Here is a 22401-nt window from a genome sequence, read left to right as displayed (position 1 = left end):
CTGTTATTTTTATAAAATTAGATATGCAGATCTCCCAATGCTTTTATCAGCTCTGTATATGGAAAAACTCCTTCTGTTATTGACTGCCTGTATCTTTGGACCCCAGCTGTGTCCCTTCCTTGCCTAGTGCTGCTCCCACCAATTGGATGAGAACAGGTTTGGCAAAGCAGGACAGAAACTTTCTTCCTTTATCAAGGAATGGGAAAGGGACAACTCTAAGAACTTTTCTTCCGGGGTAAGGCAAGTGGGAAATTTTTAAAGGATTTGAGGTGGGTATGCCATCAGAACCTGTGGGAAATGACAGTAAGTTTCCAGAAACATCCAAAGCCTGCATAGTCCTTTGGGCTCCTTTGCTCAGGACGCTAATTGTGTTACTAAAGTTCAGCTTCTCCCTTTGGGCAGAGATTCTAGCAAGGTAATGAAGCAAAGGCAGCTTTCAGACATTGGGGGTCTCTTCAGCTCAGGTGCTGCCTTGGTGGTCAGGCTAGACCCGGTCCGGGCAGTAGACTGTTGTTATCTTGAACCTTTCTACTTGAGCTGATTCTGCAGTTTTGCTTCTGCAAAATGTGACTTCTGTGAATTCTGCAGTTTTGCTCCTGCAGTGTGACTTCTGCCTCAGCAAACAGAGCAGTGGGCATAGACTAATGGGTTGTGGTATGGAAAAGGAAGAAAGTAGGTTAGCCTCTGTACAGTTATGGGTCTCTTTCTCGTGCCACTTCACTACGTGTCTGTCTCTCTGCTGAGTCATGTCTGACTTTGTGACCCTATGGACTGTATCCTGCCAGACTCCTCTGTCCATGGAATTATCCAGAAAAAAAGAAAAACAACTGGAGTGGGTTGCTATTTCCTAGTCCAGGGGGTCTTCTCAACCCAGGGACTGAACCCGTATCTGGTCGTGCATTGGCAGACAGATTCTTTACCACTGCACCACCTGGAAAGCCCCTTCAGTATCTGTAGCAAAACCTTTCTCAGTATTTTTAGAGGAAATTCAAAGCTAGATGAAGACACTTTTTTTGCTCTACTACCTTCCCAGCTAAACAACATTTCCTGTACTTACCAGCTATAGGTATAAGATGAAGATTTTATATATTGAAACTAAAAATAAAAGTATGTGATTTATACCTTGCTGAATAATTTGGGTCTTCTGGAGTCATGATAATACTTGTGACAATAAATTCACATACAGGTGCATTTGCAATTGTTTTTGTTCTAATTTAGAATTAGTTATAACTACGTTTTTATTCTTATATTTGAAGTTGAATTTTTAGTTTTGTTGTTTTTTATTGAAGTATAGTTGATTTGCAGTGTTCTGCAAGTCTCTTTTGCACAGCAAAATGATTCAGTTATACACATATAGACAAGAAAATATTTTTATTCTTTTCCATTATTGTTTATCATAAATATTGAATATAGTTCCCTCTGCTCTGTAGTAGGACCTTGTTGTTTATCCATCCTATATGAATTTGAATTTAGGTATCCTGTTTTACAAGGTCATGCCTAACTAATATGAGGAAAGTTTAAACTATTATTTTTTGTTGAATATCTAATATACTCAAGCTCCATTATAAATACTCTAACAATAAAAATAGTTTCTATAGCCCACGAAATTTATTTTGCTCAGGAGACAAGGCATATACCCATGATTGAGACAGTATCAGGTATCAATGCTTAAACTCTTTTTGAGAGTTATGGAGGTGATCAGATTAGTAACTTCTTATAAATATTTTATTTAACAAGCATGTTTGTGAATGTGAATTTGTGTAAAATTTTGTTTTTAACTTATACACATGACCCTTTACAACAGTTAAAAAATTAAGACCTCAGCATGTTTTTAATACTGCTGTAAGCCATAATTATTTTCTTTTCTAAGATATAAGAAAACAAGGATGATCTATTTTGTATTTAAAAATTTGTATGTAGAGTACATGTCACTCTCTTTCTGTAAGGAAAAGTAAAGACCATTTTTCTCTCCCATGGAAGTAGCAGATCATCAGTCCCTAATAGTAGAAATGGTTATAATTACAGTTTAGTCATTAGGAATCTTTAGGAGATATTCCTTCTCTGCCTGTTGCTTGGTTATAATTCTCTCCAGTTTGGCCAGCGTAAAATGTAAATAGAGTATGATTTGTTGATCAGATACTGTGTGTGTGTGTGTATGTGTGCGTGTGTGTGTGTCTATGTTTGTGTGTGTGTGTAAATGGTGGAAGAATTATTTCATCATGACAATAAGTTGGCTCTGGCTTTCTTGTCCAGGTTTTAAAATAAAACTGACAGTTAAAACATGCTAATAAAAATAGCTGGGAAAGAAATAGATGCTGTCTCATCATGTACGCTATATAGTTGTGAATGTTACATTTGGGAAACTTTAATTTCAAAAATGACATTTAATGTTTGATTAGACTGGTAATATGCATTTATTAATACAAAAGATAGAGATGACATAACTATACTATTGGAAGTGCATGGCATACATAAGAAAGGACTGTGTTTCCTGAGATTCTTCATGTGAAACTTGTCAGGTTGTTTTCAGAATAGTTGTGCTTGATATAAAATGCTGCGTTTACTTTGTAACAAAAAGCCAAACTTAAGATGAGATTTTATAGCTGAGGAAAAAAGTAAATAAGTAAATGAATCTGAAATGTTGGCTAAGATTTCCTGTTCTTTGCTTATGCTGTCTGTGTGCAGTAAGATAACCTGTTTGTTTTGTCTACTTCCTTTCTGTTTGCTGAAAGATGAACTGTTTCTTTTGTGCATTTCCTTTCAGTATATCTTAATTCAGAGCAGAATTGACTAATTTGCTATCATTTTGGCAGATTTCTGCCGTTTATTAAGTCAGGTTTAATGTTTAAAGCAATTTTAAGTGTTCTGTCAGGCAATAGTAAAATGTTTCCATTAAAAATGTATTACCAAAAAAAAAAAAAAATGTATTACCAATACTTATCAGAAGTCAATAATGTTACTTGCTATAAAACAAGGTTGATTAGAAACTTCATTTAAACAATCCATTTGGTATTCTTGACAAATTAAACATCTCTGTATAAATATACCTCACTTCTTTGTGAATAGGCATTTAGATTATCTGATTTAAAATGAATTGGGTATTTCAGCTCCAGTTATAGCACCCTTATATCACACTTCCTAACAAAGTGCTGAAGAAACTTTTATATCCCAGTATGATAATATTATATTTTAATGTAATGATTAATTACATTAATCTAGCTTCTGATAAATATTATCACAAATTAAGTCTTTATAAATGTATATTAAAGTTATCAGGATAAATCTAAATTTTATTACCTAAATATTTTCATTAGAAACTTAGTCTATAAAGTAAACTTAATCCAGAGGCAACAAGATAGGTTTAAAATTAATGTGTATTATATAAATTGATTACATCATTAAAACTAATAATATTCTATTATGTATATAATAGTATAATTCTAAAATAATTTTATATCAATTAAAAAAATTCTTCACACTTTTCTTATGTTTTTATCCATGGCAGGTATTCCAAATGTATAGGAAATGGAAAGGAAAGGTTTAAATAGGCTGGTCAAAGTTGTCAGTGAATCCATGCAAATATAGAAGAGCAGTGGTAAGAAAAATCTAAGCACACAGTAAGCCTATTAGACATTTTGCTTTCTCTAGCAGAAGTTAATCATTGCTTTACCATGGCAAAGCCACTTATGCTGGAGAGGTCAAAAGTAACCTGCCAGATTTGTCAGAAGTGAACATAGTTTCACATTTGCTTTATCATATATTGAGTCTTATAATGCATGTTAAATATCATGATTTGTCTTTTCCTAGAAGATTTTGAGGGCTTCAGTTACATAAGTATTAAAGCAACGAAATTGAAACATGTTAAGTGTGTCTATTTTTATTGATATGTATATGTGTGTTTGTGTGCATGTATGTGAATATATATGCATATCTGTGTCTGCATATATAGTGTGTTTATCTCTTCATATATGTGTATAAAAACTGTTTTCTATTTATATAATTGAAAAAGTCATTTTTACATACATACTTTTTTTCACACACGGTAATGCATATTATAGTCAAGAAATATATATTATGCATATATAGATAGGATGTACATATGTTCATAGTTATTCCTTTATCATGTTATTGTCCTTTAGGTATATGTCTTTTTCTTTTTTATCTGGAGGGAATTCATTAGGTTTATTCAAAAATGCAAAAAGTATGTTGACCCAATTATTTGTGATTAAAAAGTAAATTATTAAAAAATGTGTGCCTGCTTAGAACTAGAGGAGTCAGTATGCATGAGCACATGGGAAAGAATCCTGAAATATGCCATAAAGTCAGATTCCCCATTAAATACTTTCATTCCTTTTGGGTATAATTCTATAAGGCAGTATCCCATGGTGACACAGAGCAAGAATGTTGGAGTCAAGGAGGCAAAGGCTCTGGCCATTGTTGTGGGAACTTAGGCATATTTCTTGCATGGAATCCTTTTTTGAAACAGTATTTGTTTGTAGTACTATTTGAGAAGGGGACGACAGAGGATTAAACAGTTGGATGGCATTACCAACTCGATGGACATGAGTTTGAGCAAGCTCCGGGAGTTGGTGTTGGACAGGGGAGCCTGGTGTGCTGCAGTCCATGGAGTCGCAAAGAGTAGGACATGACTGAGCAACTGAACTGAACTGAATTAGCTTAAGAATTACATTAGATACTGTAGTGTGAAAAAATTAATAGAGAATGTTAAGCTGTGTTTGGATTCTATTACAGTATCTAAAAAAAGGAACGATACCAGCATTTATCAAGACATATTTAGTTACCACAGTGTGCTTAAATTTTGCATGCATATCATCATTTAATATAGCTAATAAACTTTACAGATGGATATTATTTTTATTACTAGATATTATAGATGATGAATGTGTTTAGAGTTTGAATCCCTTGCTCAAGGTCAAACCTTGAGAGTCAGGATTTGAGAAGATATGGAACCTCTTGTTCATGAAAGAAAGAGAAGAAATCAAAAGAAAAATAATAAATGAAAATCATGATAAAAATTTGATTCCTATTTATTTTATGAATGGACTCTAAGAATATATCCTTATTTTTCTCCAGTTATTCAGAAAAAAATCTTCAAGCTATGAGTTACTAAAGATTTTAGTACATGAGGCATTCAGTGCATTTAACCACTTTGTTCTGCAAAGGCTTTTTGTACTTATTATGCCTTCCCAGTGCTTTCCCAGCAAAACACTGATGTACTATTCATCATTTCCATTTGGAAAAAGTAACTACATTCCTGCTTAACTGTCACACTGCTTCCAGTACAGTGTGTTTCAGTAATAAATAAAGTGCATGCTTTAAGTGAAAGTATACGTTTTCTGATACGTAAGTCTCTTTGGCGTAATTCTGGGGGGCATGAGAGAATATTTATGTTATTGTTTAATGGCAACTCACTTCTTTCTAGGAGCAATTTTTGATGAATCTGCCAAAAAGGATGATGAGGTATTTCGCACAGCAGTTGGTGACCTCAACCAGAATGAGGAGATCTTACAGACTGAGAAAATCACATTTTCGGTGACATTTGTTGATGGTAACAACCCTTTTCAAGCAGTTCAGGAAGGTAAGATCTATCAGCACTCTACATTTTATTTTGTTTTTTGGTTCAATACAAATGGCGATGAAATTAAATTTTTAAAAGCCATTAAACATGAACATCATTTTTGCATCTTTGCTGCATTGCTTTTCTTTTAGGGTGTTATTTGGTAGATTTTAATCCTGTATTCTACTTCTGAAAGGGCAGTGAGTGAAAAGTTATTGTTTTAATAGAAATATAATATGAAAATGGTCTTAAATATTTACAATAAAAACTTTGTAATATTTTATGACTTCAGTGTAATTGAAACATTCCTTAAAAATATGACTTTCTATCTGAAGTTTTACTTTGTTTTCCTTGAGATAACTGCCACCTTGAGTGTTGTCACAACTGGAGATGACATTTAAGGTGTATTCATGACAGATGTGTTGCTAGAAGGAAAACTTTTAGACAGTACATACAAATCAAAGATACAAAATACAAAGATTTTGTGCTGGAATCTCTACAGTGTGCCAAATTTTAAAGCACTTTTCTCCATTCTCTCTGTAAGCGTGAGTGAATTAAAATCTTACATAGGTACAATCATACAAATTTATTTATTATGCTAGAATGATCCTTTGTATGAATGAAGGATTTCAATGAAAGATCTTACACTAATAAAATTCTAGTTTTGATGCTATTATTGTAATGAAATATTTAGTCTTTTGATTGGCAAAGTAGTCATTATTCATGAAGTTATTTGTTGTTAATCTGTTTTATATTTTGTTGTGGTTATATATTTAGACTAAAGATACTAATATGAAATTAATTTAGTTAAATTAAGCATATTTCTTTCATTAAAAACTCATAGAAATTGGCAGAAGAAAATATGGACAAGATATGACTGTAGTAAAGTTTGGTAGAAAACTTTTTAAAGAAAAGTATTGAAGGGATAAAGAAGATAAATGTTTTGGTTTTAATGGATTTACATGATATACAAGTAAGTTTTATTGGATTGTGTTTTTTATCAGTGGCATTGGCTAAAGTCGATTTAAGCTTATTTCTGTCAGTAAGGCAATGGATAGAATAATTAATAGTTTGATTTTGTAATAAAATAGATTTTTTATATAAATATGATGGAACTTTAATACATAAAATATAAATTTTAAAAATCAGATTAAGCATCTGGTTTTTTCTTGCATTTTAATTCAGAATTATCCTGGGAATTTGCAACTTTAAATCATGGCTATGCTGATAAATTTTCTATAGAAACATCTAAAAACTGTCTAAATTAATATTAGAATTCATAAAGCAGTCTGCAAAAATAATAAACTAAAAATTGTGGAAAATACTTGTAATGTAAAGGAATAGTTACACTAAGAATGTTATTCTTTAAAGTAAGTAGATATTTCTTTCCCAACTGTTAGTTTCAGTAACCAGAGTAAGAACAGGAAAAAATGAGGACCGACTTATTTTTGTGACTGTCTTCTTATTAATTGCAGATGTGCTAAAATATCCATGCCTTTTAAAAAATCCACTTTGACTGAAAAAATGTGGATAAATCAGTGAGAAATATACAGTGGGTAAAATGGAATTACAAGAGCTAAATAAATATGGCCTTCATATCTTTTTCTTTTTTTTTAAGAGACTACTTTTTTTTTTTAGAGGCTACAATTTGAAACACAAGGACAGTTTTTAAAATACCACAGTTAATTCATTTACATATTGCTTTGTGTAACCATTCTACTGTCAACTAAATTCTGGAAACAAAAATATCTCTCAAAAGAACTGTTGTGATATAAAAGAATTTGTGGCACTGAAAACAAATTGAGAGAGAAAGTAAGTTTTAAGTTTTCAAGGTAGAGAATGCTAGATATTTGTCAAGAAAGAATAATAAACTTGATAGTTTGCCTGATGGGTTTTGATACTAACAGGATGTTCTGGACCAGTTATTTTGATGGTCTGCTCTGGGTAATGAGTCTGAAATAAGTTCCAGGAAACTCTGGAGCTAATTTTTACACCATTCAATATCAAGAAAGATCTTGTTTAATTTTAGAAGTAAAAACAGTTTTTTCTAGAGCTCTTATTGTATTTGATAACTTTGAAACAATAATAGAAATATTCAATTGAGAGAGGACAAAAAGTATTTAGGAGTATTTCTTAACTATTTTGAGGAAGTATTTTAGGAGAAACCTTCAACTGAACTATCAAAGATGGTCACCTTTATATCATCATATCTTTGCTGCAGTATCATTAAAATCTATAACATAGAGGGCCTTAAATCAGTTTGTTAGTATTTTGTTTATCCTATCTATTTTCAACACTTAGTAAGAGAGAGAGATTTAAATAGAAACAGCCTCCCTACTCCATAAACTTTAGTAAAGAATATTGGTAATATAAAATGCTCCTTTGTGGTTTTGGTTACCACAGTCTGTACATAATAATAATTATTTTACAGTGAGTTTCTTGAAGAAAGTATCTTGGTTACAACACAGGATCAATATTTTCTATTCTCTGGAGAGCAATGACTATTTGATCATCATTTTCACTATCCTATAACATTAATCTCAGCAGTTTTAGATAAATGAACAGTAGGAAAAAAAATTCTTGTTTTAACAAAAGTAATTTGTAAATAAACCACCTATTTTTAGGTAATTATTTTTGCTTTCTTTTGAATATTTTTTGGTAAGCCATTGGTTACCTTTAATCTGTTGAGCTGTGTGATGTCAACTAATGGTAAAGACTTTTTCATACCTTCACTTAGGAATTCTTTTCTTTAGTTTATTTTGTGTGTGTGTGGACACTTTCCTTAAGATATACAAAAAACATTTGAAAACATTTGAAATTATCAAGGTACAAAATTGTGTAAGTCCTATTGAATGTTAAATTAAATAATTGAGACCACAGTGGTTAAGTAATCATTCTACAAACTGGAAGTGTGTAGCAAAGAATGAATGAACTAAACCAAGGCCTGTAGACCACTGACCTGATATATTCCTTACTATATCTGCAGGGATATATATATATATATATATTGTGTATATATATTGTGTGTGTGTGTGTGTGTGTGTGTGTGTGTGTGTGTGTATATACTTATTTATGAGGAAAATACCTAACTTATTCTGATATATTCTAGGACTTCAGTAAACACTGTTGGGAATGAAAATGGTAGCAGATTTATATGTTTTGATATGTGCAGGTTATGTTCATGGGTTTTAGATGACATGGATTAGCAGAAAAATACCAATTTGTTTGGCAGCAGCAGTTGCATTGTATAATCCACTCAGTTCATTCATCCTTACTTCTCCTCTTCTAAATAATAATGAAGAAATCAGAACATAAGTGATGTATTTTAAAGTCATTTTCATCTCTGTAGATAAGATGCTCCCCAAGTCTTTAGAACAAATTTCCAGATTTAGATACATAAAGAATTAAAGAAATTATGATTATTCAGTTTTCACCTTAGAGATGGCTTCACATTGCTGAAATTGCCTCCTGTGTTTTTTTTTTTTTTTTTTCATGACTGACTTCAGAATTGATTAAAAGAATATATGATAGCTGTCCTTTGTTCTGCTACCTCATCCAGCTATTCACAGCAACCTGGAGCACTCATTACTTTCATCAGAATTCAGAAAGGGCCTTTTGCAGGTTCAGGTGACTTGGACCAAAGCAGTTGTTGTGAGATTTCTTTCCTTACTTTTCTTTTAAAGATTGTTTCCTCTATGGGACCTATGTACTGAATATAGCATAGATACACAAATGACTGGTGTGAAAGGCACCTCTGTCTCTACTGAAAGCAATAGCAGCTGTTTATATTGTTAGCTCTTAGCTGAGACCAACACTACTATGGGCCGTTAAAGATGGGGATTTATAAGAAAACAAGGTCAGGGAGTGTAAGGAGAATGTGTAAAAATGTTCACATTGAATGGTGAATGCAGAAATATGCATGCATATATAATTCTTGTCTGCATCACATGTATCAGGAAGAATGTTAAGAGCTATGCACTAATATTGAATGGCAAGATTCAGTTAAAACATTTTGAAATAATTGTTAGAAAAAATATATAAAAATGAAATACATAGTGAGAAGAGTATAAGGGAAGATTTATGCCATAGAGTCACAAATGATTCTATTTGAAAAACAAAGGACTATCAAAATTATTCTCTGTTGTGTTAAAAATTATTATAAACAATTTAGTTATAAAAGTTGATTTTAATACAAAAAGCAGTCACAATTAGGATTGCTCATCTTCCAGTTACAGCTGGGTCCATCTTTAACTTACTTCTTCACATACCAGGCATGAATATTGATTGCTCTCAAAGAATCTTGTAAAAATAGCCATCTAACTTTCACACAGTGACAATTTCAGTTGGATTTGCTTTGCATATCTTCCAAAATTAAATTAGTGTAAGTGTAAAGCAATGAGACTACTTTCGTTTATTGATTATGACATAAGTCCTACGTCTTTTTAATTATATATAAATATCCACGTATCTATATCATGTGTGTAAAAGGGATAACAGAAGAGTAGCAGAGCCAAAAACAGTATAAGGAATACTAAGCAGGAAAAAACTTCTCCAAGACACATGACAATTCACTGTGAGTATTTCTGGTGTCATAGGCTAAATCTGCATAGTCTGGTTCAAAGAAGATGTAAATGTAAAAGAATGATTTATGTGGCTGTGGTATTTGATGCTTGATTCTAGGGCTTAGTCTCATAATTTATATTCCTCTCTGCTTTAATAGGATATTTTTACTGTGATTAAAAACATCTGTTAATTCCAAAATTCTTAGATTGGATTCTCCAACTTTCCTTAGCATAAGCTTGCAATGTATATAATTCATCAGCCTGTGTTTCCTGGACCAATTTATGTAACTCCAACTTCAGCTTATTTTTGAATTGCCTGATCACTGAACTTGAGAATTAGTGACTCCAGAAACCGAGAAACAAAATCTGAACATCAAGCAAAATTATACTTCTTCTCATTCGTTCACTTGTTCATTTTCCCCTCATTTTTTTCATCCCTTCTTCCCTTTCCACATCAGTGTTGTATTTTGTCTCTAGGCCCAATACTCTAGATAACTGATGCCTAATTCCATGTGCAGAAGGGATAGTGATGCAGCTGACTGGCCGCCTCCGGGCACTCACAAGGCAAGAGAGATTCTCAAGGTACATTTGGTGGCTCTCTGGACCACCTGCTTCTCTTCATGAGTCTGGGGTGTTTAGGTTGGTCAGTTCTCCAGGAATTCCATGCCTAGTTCTGCATCAGTTTTCTTTCCTACTGCCACGTTCTAAGAACTGGCATATAAGGTCTGCAATCAGAATCTGCCTATTGTGTGATCTTTAGTACTTATCATTAATGTAGTATTAAAATTTTAGACATCTGTATCTATTAGAGACAACACAGACATGCATTCTTTCAAATATCTCTTACTGCCAATTTTCATTAAAGAATTTCTGATCAAGAAAAATTATAATATTGTGTATTTGGACTCTAATTTTGAGGGTATTCAGTTAAATCAGTCTATTCAAATACTTACTTAAAGCCTATAACTCTTCCAAGACTGGGCCATCTATAATGGAAATAGCAAAAGAGAAGATGGAATGTCTGTTTCCAGGAGGTCTAAATATGCACCAGAGGGGGGCTGTGGATTTTAACAGTGTCGTTCCCTTCTACTTGTAACTTGGGTTTTTAATTGTGTTAAACAATTAAACACATGATGTTCTAGATTTTTAAAACATTTACTTTTCAGGAAAGAGGGAATTTATTTTTTAAATAAATTCATTATTTTTAATATAATGTTAGTAATGATATACAGTGCATAGCTTAATTTTATTTTTTTCTGTGATTTTTTTTGTTGTACCCTTTTACTGGTAAGTCTTTCCCTTATATCACTCAATATGACACTTTTAAAGTAACAGGTCCCTATTACTATGAACAGATTAAATTCAGATGTTTATAGACCCTTATATCATGATTTTATATAACCTGCTTCGGGGCCTTTTACCTGGCTACCTACAATTGTGTACTGTTGTGTAAGCTACCTCATAAAATATATATTTCAGCAACATGTGCTTCTCTGGATCTTGTTTTATTTAGAAGAATCTTTAGCAGCTTTCTATGAAAGCTGTGTTTAATGAACTTTTTTGTTGTTGTTGCTTAAGTGTTCTTTCTACCAAACATTTTGTTGTAATAATAGCACACCACTTTCTTCTGTTCTTTTTCTACCTTTATGGATGGAGTGCATGATTAAACAGCATAATTCAGTTTTTAATCGGCCTTTTATGATAGTTATTTGGTAAAAGAATTGCCTATTATGTCATAAAGTGACTCTGAATATATGGTTTATTAGGTTAAAAACCACATTTATGTGCAGTCTGCAGTTATAATGAGAGTCCATTTTATAGTCATAAAAATTCTTTAAGTTCATGTTGACAAACCAAAGGTGACTTAACTATATTCAGAATTTTAACACTATTACAAGTATTATTAATATCTAACTTTTACATGATCCAGTCTACTTGCTTAACTTGAGAACAAAAAATAATCTGATTTTTTATTTTAACATTTAACAGCTTATTTTTGCATGTACTTAGAAAGTATTTTTAGATTTATTGGAATCTCATTACGCATAGTCTTTTAGTATCCATACAATATTTTGTTGAATTATTTTGTAATTTTCAAAAGAAATATCATTGAAACACTTGCTTTTAAAAACAAGACACACAAGCCAATATGCAATAGAAAACTGCATATTCTAAGAAAAATAAGAATGAATCAGCAAATACTTTTGGGGTGCCTCTAAGCATTTAGCCTTGAGCAAATTACTCTGCACAAAGCTGTGCTCTCCACTGGCTGTCCTGAAATCTTAGTGTAGTTAGCCTAACCATTATTATCCTGTGTTAGATACTGACATATATCTGCACCTCTTTCTTTTGCCCTCCTATTACAGTGCTTTTAAAAATTCCTCCCTCATCTTTTTAATCTTTGATTCTTCACTGTATTCACTCATAGTATTTATATTTGGTTCAGTATGTGTTTTAAACTTGATGCTTGAGGAAAAAGAAAACATCGCAGTTAAGTGCAAGGGCCATGTGTTCGTGTGCGTAGTAAGTCGCTTCATGCACAGGGTAAGTAGCTTCATGCCTATGTGCTAAGTTGCTTCAGCCATGTCCCACTCTTTGTGACCCTCTGGACTGTAACCCGCCAGGCTCCTCTGTCCATGGTGGATTTTCCAGGTAAGGATGCTGGAGTGGGTTCCTATGCCCTCCCCAGAGGATTATCCTGACCTAGGGATTGAACCCGAGTCTCTTTGTCTCCGCTTTGGAGACAGATTCTTTACCACCAGTGCCACCTGGGAAGCTCTGGGAAGCATGGGCCATGTAATTAGATAAATCTACCTTTGTATGAATGCTGCTCCACCTCTTATTATCTGTGGGACCATAAACACACCTATTGTTTCCAAGCCATAGTTTATTCATAAATTTGGAGTGAACACATACTCCATAGGAGGACTGCTATGATCATTGTTGCATAATAATTACATGGGATAAAAATTATGGTTTGTGGGTTCCTCTACTAATCTAACAAAGAGGGCAATGGCACCCCACTCCAGTACTCTCGCCTGGAAAATCCCATGGATGGAGGAGCCTGGTAGGCTGCAGTACATGGGGTCGCTAAGAGTCAGACACGACTGAGCAACTTCACTTTCACTTTTCACTTTCATGTATTGGAGAAGGAAATGGCAACCCACTCCAGTGTTCTTGCCTGGAGAATCCCAGGGGCGGGAGCCTGGTGGGCTGTTGTCTATGGGGTTGCACAGAGTTGGACACGACTGAAGTGACTTAGCAGCAGCAGCTACTAATCTAAATGCATTTTAATAGTGGAGTACATGGCGACTTGGTACCATTGCATGTGTAAATCAGTAAATTCTTATCTTTCTCTGACCTAACATTCCCATACATCCTTTGCAACATGCATTGGTAGTTCCCATGCATACCATGGATAATACTAAATTTAATAACTGCCTAGTCAGTGTCTTTTTTTTTTCCAAGACAGTTTTTCTTATCAAGATCCTAAATTCTAGGGTTGTAAAAATGTTATATAAGTTAAATGCTTCTATTCTTTTCTGTTTTCCTGGGATAGTTTTGCTTATCACCCCAGGAGAAGGAGAATTATATTTATAGTATAATTTATTTGGCAAATAGTAATGTTGCAACAGGTGTACTTAGGGTTTGAAGGATTTAAAATACCTTGTTACCATTTCTGGGAAGTAGAGAAAGCTTGTGGGGAGCAAACTAAAGCTTTCTGATAAATTGAGTAGGCTTAATACAATCAGTGAAGTAAATAAGGCACTGAGTCTTAACTACATGGAATTCAGTTGTAGACAGGCATAATGTTGTGGAAGAATGACATATGTGAAGGTCACATATAGAAATGAATTCAAGGAAAACTTGAGACTTTAATAGATGCATCATATCTGGTATTTTGAATTTATTTCTAACTTGATTGTTTAAAGAGTTATCTTTCTATGTTTTGTACTTTTTTATTTCAATATGGGTGGATATCAACTCTAAAATCTTGATCATAGGTTTCTTTGAATTTTCAGCATTTTCCTCAGTAACACATAGTGTCATGTTATTTTCTCAGAAATCCATGCCTCATTTCAAGACATATTTGCCTTTTGGTCTCTGGTAGACTATTATAATATGATAGTAAGAATGACTAGGGCTTCCCTTGGAACTTGGTTGGTAAAGAATCTGCCTGCAATGCTGGAGACTCAGGTTCGATTCCTGGGTAGGGAAGATAGATACCCTGGAGAAGGAAATAGCAACCCACTCCAGTATTCTTGCCCGGAGAACCGCACAGAGGAACCTGGCGGGCTACAGTCCATGGGGTTGCAAGATTCAGACATGACTGAGCAACTAAACCACCACCAAGAATGGCTAAGCTCCTTTCTTAAAGCTGTATTTTCCAATATAAACAGACTTAAAACATAGAAAATACATAAAATATCTATTATATATGAGGAATGTTTCAAAGCAAAAAACAAATGTTTTCTCAGAATGTTTATTTTTGGAGGGGGGGCTGTTCTACAAATAAAATCAAATGTGATCTTTTCATAGAAAATGTTTTTGAATAGAATAACTAGTAACAGTTTTTGTATTTTTCTTTTGAATTTACACTTATATAAAATCAAACAGAATATTTTGAGGTGGTCCTGCATGCCTATTCGAGTTATTGAAAATGAGCACAATGTAAATATCTCTGATGATAGAAAGTTAATTCGGAGATTAAAAAAAAAGAGGTGACACAAACTTACTGGTCACAGAGAAAGAAACTGACATATCAGCCTCATTCTACAGGCTCCCAAATCCTGTTCTTATTGTTTTATATTAATTTGTCAACAGTATTTATGTTTGAAATTTTTTAGTTCATTATTTTACTGTTTTGAATTTCTAGGCATTTTTGCCCCTGTTTAAAGAAGTTTTATATCTATATTAATTCATCATGTATATATTAATATATGTATTATATACATATGCATTTACATATGCACATGCATATAAATTCATATGTTTATATTAAAATATATATTATATAACATATATGTCATGTATATATGATACATATATATCATATCTATCATGCTTATCTATCTATCTATCTAAAAGAAGTTCACCAAGCATTTCTTTCTTTTGGTAGTCCTTCCAAAGTTGATTCATGCTTCTCATGGGTAATTTTAACTCTCTATTTACTATATCTGTTACAGTGGAACAAGGCTGATTTGTTACTAAACCACTGTCATTCATTATTCAAAATTTATGCTAGGGCTCCTTCAGAGCACAGATGAATCATTAGTTTACACTTCCTTTCCTCGGAAATTACTTAAACCTTAAATATGTGAAGAGGACACCAACTGGAAGAATACTATGAATCACCAAGAATAATTCATGATTCTTTCAAAAATGAAAATAATTGTTTACTTATTTGTAAGACACTTTTAATGCACTGACTCTACATGGTATTAGAAATTTATACAGATGAATGAGATAAATTTGCCTCAAGCAACCAAGGACTTCATATTTTAAAGAAAGATATACAAAATAGCTAAAGAAGCAAACAAATTAAAAAAAAAAAAGAAGGCTGAAACAAAGCAAAATAACTGATACTATGATAAAAATAGCAGGTGGCTTGTGTGTGTGTATGTGTGTGTGTGCCACTTAAAGCCAGGACTTCATTTTTTTATGTAGTGATTGTGGAAAATACAAAAGGGGACATATTTGCTAAGATTCGAAGTTGCAAAATAGCCAGCCATGCAAAGATAAGAGGAAGTAGCATTGCAGGCAATAGCATATAGAAAACCATTTGGAGGCAGGGTTTGCTTCATGTGTTTGAGGGAATTAGATTACCTTTTGAATACTCAAGCTTTTATTTTATTGTTTTGCAAAATGTTTATTTCCATCAAACCAACCAGTGAAGTTGCTCAGTTGTGTCTGACTCTGCGACCCCATGGACTGTAGTCTACCAGGCTTCTCCATCCATGGAAATTTCCAGGCAAGAGTACTGGAGGGGTTGCCATTTCCTTCTCCAGGGGATCTTCCCGACCCAAGGATTGAACCCAGGTCTCCCACATTACAGGCAGTCGCTTTACCATCTGAGCCACCAGTGAGGTCACTATTTACTGGGTAGCAATATTATTTATGAATTTCTTACCCAAATCTGCTTCAGTTTTCCTGCTTGGGAATGAGTATTGTGTTCTAAAAGAAATTCTGATCATTCTGCAGATTCTCACTGACATCTGTGGCATGGCAGACAATGTTATTCATGAATCCCTTCTGGATTTGAGGTTCACCTGTTTGTAACTGATTTTGAATATAGGTATGGGAACATTTGGGCTAGCCATTCAAGTGGTCTCCCTAGGGAAAAAAATGAAATTAAACATGGAAAAAAGAATCTTACCCCATTTTCTTGGTCTTTTAATACAGAGTAACAGAGACATATTAACATCTAAAACTAGGGAAGAAACATCATTTTGTGAATTTTATATCTGCTGTATACTCTTGATAAAATAGCTTTCTTTGAAAGCCCAAGAATGAGAAGTGTCATTTATTTATATCTTATTATATCCCATGAGCTGTTAAAAGTGCTTTTTTCCGCCCATCTAATCTGTACACTGCCTTATAAACTATAAGGCACTATAAATTATTCTTACAAGCTTTTTATAGATGAAGAAAATTATAGATGAAGAAAATGATGTAGAGCTAGGTTAGCTAACTAGTCACAGCTGAAACCTTTAAAATAGTTCCTGGAATACTCTGGTATTTCAGAATGCTAACTAGGGGTCCCAGACATACATCAGTTGTGGGAGGAGGGTGGGTTCAAGGTGCTTCTTTTCCGTCTCCTCTGTGATATCTGTTTGAGCTGGGGGTTTCTCTCACACAAAAGTCATGCTTTTCTAAAGAGGCTCAATATCACTCATTATCAGAGAAATGCAAATCAAAACCACAATGAGGTACCATTACACGCCAGTCAGGATGGCTGCTATCCAAAAGTCTACAAGCAATAAATGCTGGAGAGGGTGTGGAGAAAAGGGAACCCTCTTACACTGTTGGTGGGAATGCAAACTAATACAGCCACTATGGAAAACTGTGGAGATTTCTTAAAAAACTAGAAATAGAACTGCCATATGACCCAGCAATACCACTTCTGGGCATACACACCAAGGAAACCAGATCTGAAAGAGACACGTGCACCCCAATGTTCATCGCAGCACTGTTTATAATAGCCAGGACATCGAAGCAACCTAGATGCCCATCAGCAGATGAATGGATAAGGAAGCTGTGGTACATATACACCATGGAATATTACTCAGCCGTTAAAAAGAATTCATTTGAATCAGTTCTAATGAGATGGATGAAACTGGAGCCCATTATACAGATTGAAGTAAGCCAGAAAGATAAAGAACATTACAGTATACTAACACATATATATGGAATTTAGAAAGATGGTAATGATGGCCCTATATGCAGGGCAGAAGAAGAGACACAGAAGTACAGAACAGACTTTTGAACTCTGTGGGAGAAGGTGAGGGTGGGATGTTTGGAAAGAACAGCATGTATATTATCTAGGGTGAAACAGACCACCAGCCCAGGTGGGAGGCATGAGCCAAGTGCTCGGGCCTGGTGGGCTGGGAAGACCCAGAGGAATCGGGTGGAGAGGGAGGTGGGATGGGGGACCGGGATGGGGAATACGTGTAACTCTATGGGTGATTCATATCAGTGTATGACAAAACCCACTGAAAAATAAAAAATTTAAAAAAAAAGTCATGCTTTTCTAAAGGCAGCCTGCTCTTCACTACTCTTCTTCAGAACTGCACAAATTCCTCTCTTCTCTATCCTTTGAGCCTTTGTTGCCACCTCACTGCGACTACCTCTGAATTCTTGTACTACCCCTCGTTTTTCTGTCATATCCCATTCAAATCTATGTAATTCGTGTCTTTGAAAAAGAAATCATTCTTAAATTATCCTGTTTTGACCTTGTTGTTTCCTATTGGGATTTTAGCTGATATCAGTATTAACTACTATATTCAGCTGCCTACATGGAAAAGCTCATCTTAACTTACTCTTAATGAGTCGATGACTTGTCTAATCTAATCAGTGAGTGTTATCTGTTGGAATGTAGTATTCACACTAATGCATGCATATAGTATTGCAAAACTTAGAAAGAACACCTCACACAAATCTTTGTCTTCTGTCTTTTACAAGATGAAATCTTCAGATTCATTGGTATTTTAGACAGACATCAAAGGTGACGTGATGTTAGAGATGCTGTGAGGCAACATCCCTACAGAAGGGCATGAGGTCTGACCAGGAACAGGTCTGATCTCCCAATAGCCACCCCACAGGATAGTTGTATGACTTCTCTTGAAGAACACATAATTATTTTTACTTAATATTACAAGTGGAATGAATTTGATGAAAACTAATGTTCCATTTGTATATTTTACATATCTCTTTGAAAACCCTCTAGTTTAAGGAAGTTGATAAATTGATGTTCATAATTTTTTAAATATTTTACTCCATTTCCTATGGGGAGAATGTCCTTTTTCTTTCTTTTATTCCATTCTTTGTAGGAGTGCTTTACTGTACAAACTAAACTCCTTATTACATTGCTGCAGAAATAAAAACCACACATTTTATTGTTGGACAAATTGCACAGCGAAGACATTTTGTTACCTAGTAACTTATAGAGTCATAAGGAGACAGTAACAAATTACAAAGGAACTGTTTTGCATTTTATCTCTTTTATTTCCTAGATCCACATTTTAATAGATACTAATGAACAACAAATGGCCAAGTAGTAGGCAGCAGAGAAAGAGGAAACATAAGAAAGGTCCATAAAAGCATGACTATTGTAACTATTCCTTCCTTCATCCAACATTATTCAGCACCCAAGTAAAATATAGTGAAGCAGAATTAGTGAAAAAATGTTATGTAACTTAGGGGCCCTCTGCATTTTCAAGGATTTAAACCACTAAGAAAGAATAAATGTATGTGTACAGATAATGTAATTGCTAGGCAGTGGTTTCTTGAGGAACAAAATACAAAGTTCTGTAGAAAGTGAAATGATTTACAGCCTAGGGATGGTGAATGAAGGGAGAAAGTAAAGAAAAAATAGAGGAAAAATAGTAAGCCATGTCTTCTGCTCTGAAAGAAAAGATCTAATCAAAGAAGCAGCCATTTCAAAAATACATCTTTGTGACTGTGAAAAATGTCCTCTTTGGTGAGCCTGGACTGAGAATGGAAACATCAGGCCCTAAGGACAGAAAAGTAACTTTTCTGTCAACGCCTTTATCTTGTTCCCAACTTCAAGATCATGCCTTTCCAAAACCAGTGGTAGAACAGTGAACTCAGCATGGAGAAAATCATGATTCAGCAAGTAAAATTAGGCGTGAATAAAGACATTAGTAATGACTTCAGCCTTCATATAGCAAAGTCTTAGTTTAGTGCTTTTTTTTTTGTAATGCAGCAAAAGTACTGAAAGTGATTTGAGTTCAAAGATGATGCTTCAAATGCACAGTGCTTCCACTGTGTTTTAAGAGCAAGTGATATTTTTATAATAATTATTCTATATGGAAGAGTAATTGCTTTTCGTGTTAAAGAAAGAGATAAGCCCCTAAGATTTGTAATACAAAAGTGCTATGCATATGCTTTAACTAACGCTCTCAAAGGGTTTTTACTACCCATTTGGCATTGCGTGCTATAACTCAGAGTGTCATGCAGTGTGCTCTTCCATGAAAACATGGATTGTTTCCTAACTAGTTGGACAGAAGTAGGTAAAGAATAATGATATTCTGTTTTAGGTTTCTTTTATAAACATGGTCTGCGATCACTCCTTTTTTTCTTTTTTCTTTGTAGTTATGTAGTTATGTAGTCCATGTTTTAAATTAAAAGCATTTATAGGTCAGATTATCCAAGTAAACAATGAGGGGTCTTTATTTGAATAAAAAATGCTCTGCCATCTGTGAAAATCAACATTCACTGTTTGTTAATTATTGGTTAACTTATTATTCCACCTGAGTAAATATTATTAAGAGTTTATAATTTGCAAAATACTCTAATATTTGCTGAAAGAGATATCCAGAGACATCAATATGGTTTCTAGCCTCAAACATCTTATGGTTAACAGGTAACATACGTAAATAACATTAACATAGATATAAGAAATTGTGAAACAAAATATAATAAATTATAGAGTTCTCAGTAGCAGTAAAATGTAGTGTTATATAGGATTGCTAGGAGTGCTGATCTTAGTTGTATACTTTTACTTTCTTCTTCACCCAAAGCTAGGAATAATTTCCTGTTCCTTCCATGTTCAGTGTGACCCCAGTATTTGGTACCAGATATAACAGTACATTTGAAGTAATTTGTCATCATCTAAATTGTGTTGCCAACCTTGCTATGCTGCTAACCTATGTTCATTCATTCAGTTAGTTCAACAAATACTTATTGAATGCTTGGTCTGAGCTAGAAATTATTCTAGAAGCTCTTCATATAGTAGGGAAAACAAACATCCTGCTCTCTTGGAGTATATGTTCTAGGTGAAAGAACAACACACTTTATACACAATTTTAGGTTGAAGCACTGTTATGAAATATTTTAAAAATGAAACAGCTTAAAAGGGATGGAGATGATGAAGTTGGGGATATCATTTTAAAGAGAACAGCCAGAGAAATTCTTCTGGGATGACTTTGAGCAGAGACCTGAAAGATGACAGGGGGCAGGTGATGTGGATGTCTGGGCATGGCAAAGTGTGCACAAGCTGTGGTGATATCAGCAACTTGAATTTGTCTATCTTCTCAGAACCATGTTAATACTTGATTTCCATTAATTGAGGACCTATTTTATTTTTGTGACTATCAGTAAATTTTCTGGCTTGTACCTGTAGTCACTTACATCTTCAAGCCCTGCAGCTTGTTCTTTGCAAATTTGTTTTGTACATTGAAGTCCTTATTTGAACTTCAATCCTATGATTGTTAGCCAGCCATCTATTTCTACACATTACAGATGCAGCCTGTCTGACTTTGTATTGTAGTGTGTAGAAACCCTGTCAGTAGGCTTGTGATGAGTCAGTGTACCTGTTAGTTTCTTAAGCATAATCTCTTTACTGTTAAGTTTGTATATATTATCGCTATTATCTGTTAACATAATTTGAATAAGCTCCATCCACTGTACTAAACTGTTCAAATAGATTCTTCTCCTCTTCCATGATTGCACAGTCTTAGCTGGATCCATGTCTACAACTCCCCTGCCCCCTGCTACATTTTCCAGTTTCCCTGGTAGTTATATAGAAGACACATAGAATATGAGTGAAAGTATGAGCAATTTTTAAGTCATTTCCAACTTAATGACAAGCTACTTGCCCTCAGCTAACACTTCTCCCCTTTCAATGAACTGACTTACTCCCATGTCTTGTGATTCTGGTTTCACCAAGCAGGTAAAGATCTACATGCTAGTGGGTTTCCGAGCAATGGGATGGAAGGAACCTGACTCTCCTATAGGTGACTGCTGTATATGAGAGTAATCCTCTGTCTTATTTGTGTGATCAGTCGTGTCCAGCTTGTGCGACCCCGTGGACTGTAACCTACCAGGCCCCTCTGTGCATGGGGTTTCCCAGGCAGGAATATTGGAGTGGGTTGCCATTTCTTTCTCTAGGGGATTTTATTTAAACTACATTATTTGGGTTGTCTTTGTTCCAGTAGGTCAAAACTTAGTGTAACTATTGCATGTGTCTCTGTATACTGTATATGAGGTAGATATCCCACTGCCCCTGCTCTGCTAGTGAGGATGATTTTGAGTGCCCAGATACTCCTCTTCTGATTTTCCCATCACAACCGTGAGCTGCTTCCTTTCACTATTGCTGCTACTGCTTCTCCTCTTCATCCTCCAACAGATATATTGAGGTATAACTTACATACCATAAAATCCATCTGTTTGAAATGACAATTCGATTATTATTCATAAGTTTAAAGAGTTGTACATCCATTGCCAAAATCCAGGGTTTAGAACATTGGCATCACCAACAAAATCAATCATGCCCATTTGTAATCAATCAATCCCCATTCCCAAAGCAGCCCCAGCCAACCACCAATCTGTTTCTATGGATTTATCGCTTCCAGACATTTGATATGAATGAAATTAGACAATATGTAGTCTATGTCTGGGCTTTCCTGGTGACTCAGAGGTTAAAGTGTCTGCCTGCAATGCGGAAGACCTGGGTTCGATCCCTGGGTTGGGAAGATCCCCTGGAGAAAGAAATGGCAACCCACTCCAGTCTATGTTTCT

The 22401-nt window shown here is 34.4% G+C and overlaps 1 protein-coding gene across 1 annotated transcript in view; it reads left to right on the top strand.

Annotated features, from left to right (window-relative positions):
- The window catches only part of GRID2 (glutamate ionotropic receptor delta type subunit 2), a 1506291-nt gene that overhangs the window by 303955 nt on the left and 1179935 nt on the right, over positions 1 to 22401 (top strand). Inside the window, 1 exon segment of the mRNA XM_065907436.1 lies at positions 5444 to 5599. Within this exon segment, the coding sequence (XP_065763508.1) occupies positions 5444 to 5599 (156 nt within the window).

This window comes from Muntiacus reevesi, chromosome 16 (genome assembly GCF_963930625.1).
Source record: "Muntiacus reevesi chromosome 16, mMunRee1.1, whole genome shotgun sequence".
Lineage (NCBI taxonomy): Eukaryota > Metazoa > Chordata > Mammalia > Artiodactyla > Cervidae > Muntiacus > Muntiacus reevesi.
The sequence above is the reverse complement of the archived record's forward strand: the minus strand, read 5'-3'. Positions and strand labels throughout refer to the sequence as shown.